Here is a 5000-nt window from a genome sequence, read left to right as displayed (position 1 = left end):
TATATATATATATATATATATATATAATATAATATATATATGTATATATATATATATATATATATATATATATATATATATATATATATATATATATATATATATATATATATATATGTATATATATATGTGTGTGTGTGTATGTGTGTGTGTGTGTGTGTGTTTGTTCGCTGAAATATCATACTCTCAAGGTTGTCCAATTTTGTGGTGGTGGACAATCATCAGGTACCCGACATGTGAATATCATTCTTTGTAGAGGATCAGCCATTAATATTGGGAATATTCAGAGTGCAGTGAAGATATTTCTAGGACTCTCATAAAACCGAAATGCAACAACTGCTGCCCATTATATAATTTTTTTACATTATGTTGCCCTGCATTTGTAGCCTCATTTTTATACACAACACTATAAATGCAATTCTTGTCAGATGCGTTGCGAAGGCAAATGCATGGGGTAAATGCAATCATTTTATATCAGATACATGACGCATCTCTTATTAATTTTAATTTTTATTTTTACTAGCTGAAAAACATGGTTATTATCTGCGTGCATGTAGGTTTTCATTTTTTTTTCATTAAAAGTCTGTTGATTTTTATACATTAAGCGATATTTACTCAATCTTGTTATATTTCTGAGAAATCGTATTGGTATCTCAAACGATATCAATATCTTCAACTGAGTATTTGAAAACTAACGTAAATTATCTAATCTTAAAATCCAAATTTGGTGAGATATAAGGGAGATTTTTTTTGTACTGAGTTATTTTGCTAGTATTGCAGTTTTATAAGCAAAATATCTTACCATTATAATTAGCATTAAGCATCCTATGTATTTCGAGGCATTTCTGACATTATTACTTTTTTGTCAATAAAAAAAACGATGGATTGACATTGATTTCTACATTTCCATTAGTCATTGCGTCATTCACTACGAAAATGTTTATGCTAGAATTCAGGCTTAGCTGACACACGCAAGCAAACCTAAGCCAGATCTGCAAATCTTATAAAAAACATGTTTTCTTGATACAGCTTTGGTTATATGTTGTACGCCAGTTATAATGAAAATGCAATATCATTTCTTCTCTGTTTTCAGCTGTCAATTTTTTTATTCATCGCGGGCAACACTATGTGAATATGATTTGTTTTACATTAGTTATTATTTATCTTAAACATCCAACTTCTCATTTCTTACCAAGAATATTGGGAAAAAAATCCTATTCTAAGATGTGTCAGATCTAGACTGACGATAATACAGCTGCTTTATAAAGAAATTACAAATACCCAGCCTTTCCAGAAAAAAAAGAAAAGAAAAATAAATGGCTGTCGAAGGCATAGTATCGAATCCTGTATTGATGGAATCCACTGAAACTTTAGTGGGTTTTGTCGTAAGTGTTTTTGTTCTTATAGCCCGAGACATAGCCGGAGTTGTCGGGCACGTCCCTTCTGCCCGCCATGCCCTTCCCGCGCCCAGTCGAGTCGAAGCGCAACTTGTGGGAACCCGTGAACTTCTTCGTGTCCGTGAGGCGGTCGACGGCGCTGCTCTTCACCACGTTCTGGGGGCAGGGAAGTTAAGTCAATTAAGCAGGATGTTTCCGCTTCATGTGATGGTGGATTGGTTTAGAGGTAATCATGTTCATGTTCGAGATAGGGGCCAATAAAACAAGGAAATGGAGAAAAATGAGATGAAAAGAAATAATAGGATATTTCTCCTTACTCTGAATTCGCTTCGTCATCGAGATTTTCATAATCTCTGTCATTAACATCATCTTTATGATTACTTCCTTTTTTATTTGACATTATAATGATTGTTTTAATCTCATGTTCATAATCCTTATTACTGTTAGCGATGCAGTAGTAATAACAATAGTTTTAGTACCACTTTTGCACCATTTTTACTATCATTTTCGTTAAAATAACACTGTAAATTACAACAGCAGTGATTGTAATTATAATGCTGCTGATGATAGTGCTAATAATAATGATAATGATAACAATAATGATAATAATGATAAAAATGATAATAATAATAATAATAATAATAATAATAATAATAATAATAATAATAACAGTAATAATAATGATAAAATAATAATAAAAAAATAATAATGATAATAATAACAATAACAATAATGATGATAATAATAATGATCATAAATGATATCAATGATAATAGTAATAATAATAATGATAATAATAATAATGCGGGTAATATCCTCATCGCCACAACAAAAATAATCTGATATCATTACTGCTTGGCTTTACTTACGGTCGTGCCTGTGATTGCGGGCGACCCACAGTCCTTCAGCTTCGTCCTGATTTCAGCCGCGTCAAGCTTCTTAGATTTTGCGATCTCGTCCAAGTATTTCTCAAAGTCCTGGAATGAGATCTTCTTTGCCCTGGGGATTAAAAGGAAAAAAATATATGGAATACACTTGTGTGGAAGAATATGTTTCTGTTTTTCTCCCTCTCTTTATACGTGTATATATATATATTTATATAGATATATATATATATATATATATATATATATATATATATATATATATATATATATATATATATATATATATATCGATATATTTGTGTATCGATATATTTGTCTTTCAGTGCTGGTCTCGCTTCTCCTTCATTAAAGCACCTGCATGGTTTGTATCATAAGATATTCGAGTAGCTTCTTACTTTCCACACTATTTGTGTTTGTAGTTTAAAGTCGGATGTGGACTCCCTACAAACAAGGTTTAAGAATGAAAACTTAATAATGTGGAAAATTGACTGATTGTAGCGAGTAATCTCTCTCTCTCTCTCTCTCTCTCTCTCTCTCTCTCTCTCTCTCTCTCTCTCTCTCTCTCTCTCTCTCTCTCTCTCTCTCTCTCTCTCTCTCTCTCTCTCTCTCTCTCACACACACACATACACACACACACACACTCTCTCTCTCAGCCCCCCCCCCCTCCCAGCCACTTACTTGAATTTGTTGAAGGTGATGGCGGTGTCCGTCGTGGTGAGCTTCTTCCCGTCGATGACCCTGGCTTGCTTGAACCACTTGTCCGACTGCGAGAGCGTCAGCATCCTCCCGTCGCTCTTCGTGTCCCCGAACTTGCTGAAGTTTCGGAACTGCTCTCTCAAGGACGCCGGTTTCGGTGAGGCTGTCGGGGAAAAGTTTTTTTTTTTTTTTTTTTACTTTTTTTTTTTTTTTTTTTTTTTTTTTACTTTTTTGTGGATATTGTTTTTCTTAAATTTGTTTGGTTTTGCTTGTAAAGTGTCTGGAAGTTTTATGCTGTATTTTTTACGAAAACAAAGTTACGAATTCTCTTTCTTCCGCTCTCTAATTTTCTCCTCTCGTCCCTTTCCCCACTTTTACTTACTCACGCTATCCCAGTATCTCACTCTCTCTTTCTCACACTGTCCGCTTCCTTAATTATTTCTTTTCATACACTAATTCTCACTCATCCTCTTATCCACCTCTCCATTTCTTATCCATCTCTTTCTTTCCCTCACCCCCTTTTTTTCCCTTCCCTTCTCATTTATTTCTTTTGTCTCAAGTTGCGCTCTTCTCTTCTCCCTCCCACGATTCACTCCCCCTTCATTTCCTCTCTCTCTTCCTCTCTTCCTCCTCACCCTTCCTCTCTCCTCCCTTTTCCTTTCACCACTCTCTCCCTCCTTGCCCCTTCTCTTCAGCCGCCCCTTGCCCTTCCTCAATCCATTTCTCTCCACGCTTTCTTCCTTCTCCCTACTTCCCCTCTCCTCCCTTCCACTGTGTCCCCCCCCCCCCGCCCACTACTTCCACCCTATTTCCATCACCCCCCTGCCTCTCAACCTCCCTCCTTCCCCTCTACTTCTACTCACCCTCTTCCGTTCTCCCCCCCTCGTTCCACTCTCCCCCCTCCTTCTACTCGACTTCCACCCTCCCCCCTCCACTTCGCTTCCACTCTCCCCCCTCCTTCTACTCGACTTCCACCCTCCCCCCTCCACTTCGCTTCCACTCTCCCCTCTTCCACTCTGTCCCTCCTTCTACTCGACTTCCACCCTCCCCCCTCCACTTCGCTTCCACTCTCCCCTCTTCCACTCTGTCCCTCCTTCTACTCGACTTCCACCCTCCCCCCTCCACTTCGCTTCCACTCTCCCCCCTCCTTCTACTCTACTTCCACCCTCACCCCTCCACTTCGCTTCCACTCTCCCCCCTCCTTCTACTCGACTTCCACCCTCCCCCCTCCACTTCGCTTCCACTCTCCCCTCTTCCACTCTGTCCCTCCTTCTACTCGACTTCCACCCTCCCCCCTCCACTTCGCTTCCACTCTCCCCTCTTCCACTCTGTCCCTCCATCCCCTCCGCTACGGCCCTCCCCGCCTACCTTGGCCATCCTCTCCATTCTCCTGCGATCTGGGCGGCTCGGGGGTGGCTGTGCCCGAGCTGGCCGGAGTGCTGCGCCCCGCCTCCTCCTTCTCGGGCACCGGGGAAGGAGCCTCCTTCGCCTCCACTTCCTTCTTCTCTTTCGCCTCTTCCTTCTTCTCTATCGCCTCTTCCTTCTCCTTCGCTTCTACTTTCTCCTTTGGCTTTTCCACTTCTTTGGCTGCCTCTTGCTCCGACATCTGGAAATTCAGTCGCTCTTTAGAAACTGGGATTGTCTTCGGTAATGTTTCTGTTTTGGAATATAGCATGTATCATATTCGTTATCATTGTGAAAACTAAAAATCATTTGTATACATTCGTTATTGTTGGCAGTAAAATTATTAATCTTGTAACTATCATGATAGTTGTTATCATTACCAATATCTACGCTCTATCCACTGTTATAATTACTTCTACTATAAGTCATTTCCTTACCGTAGTTATCCGTATCACTCTTACACAAGTAGCATCATAAGGCGCATATCAACACAGGCATTAGCATTCCCTGATACCCATAATTACATTTGTTGGACTCATGATTATACTGAACTCATCCCTGGTTAGCATTATTAATATAATCATAAGTACAATGATCGGTATCAGAATTGTCAACA

The 5000-nt window shown here is 39.1% G+C and overlaps 1 protein-coding gene across 1 annotated transcript in view; it reads right to left on the bottom strand.

Annotated features, from left to right (window-relative positions):
• Window positions 1-104: 104 nt before the first annotated feature.
• The window catches only part of LOC122247690 (uncharacterized), a 29081-nt gene continuing 24185 nt past the window's right edge, over window positions 105-5000 (bottom strand). Inside the window, exons 3-6 of the mRNA XM_043007197.2 lie at window positions 4349-4586; window positions 2963-3143; window positions 2267-2396; window positions 105-1553 (exon numbers count right to left, since the gene is read on the bottom strand). Of these exons, the coding sequence (XP_042863131.2) occupies window positions 1371-1553; window positions 2267-2396; window positions 2963-3143; window positions 4349-4586 (732 nt within the window). The 3' untranslated portion in view covers window positions 105-1370. The remainder of the gene's footprint in view (window positions 1554-2266; window positions 2397-2962; window positions 3144-4348; window positions 4587-5000) is intronic.

This window comes from Penaeus japonicus, unplaced genomic scaffold (assembly GCF_977035675.1).
Source record: "Penaeus japonicus unplaced genomic scaffold, GWHDUDI00000001_assembly GWHDUDI00000020, whole genome shotgun sequence".
Taxonomy (NCBI): Eukaryota; Metazoa; Arthropoda; class Malacostraca; order Decapoda; family Penaeidae; genus Penaeus; species Penaeus japonicus.
This window is presented reverse-complemented; position numbering and strand designations above follow the sequence as displayed.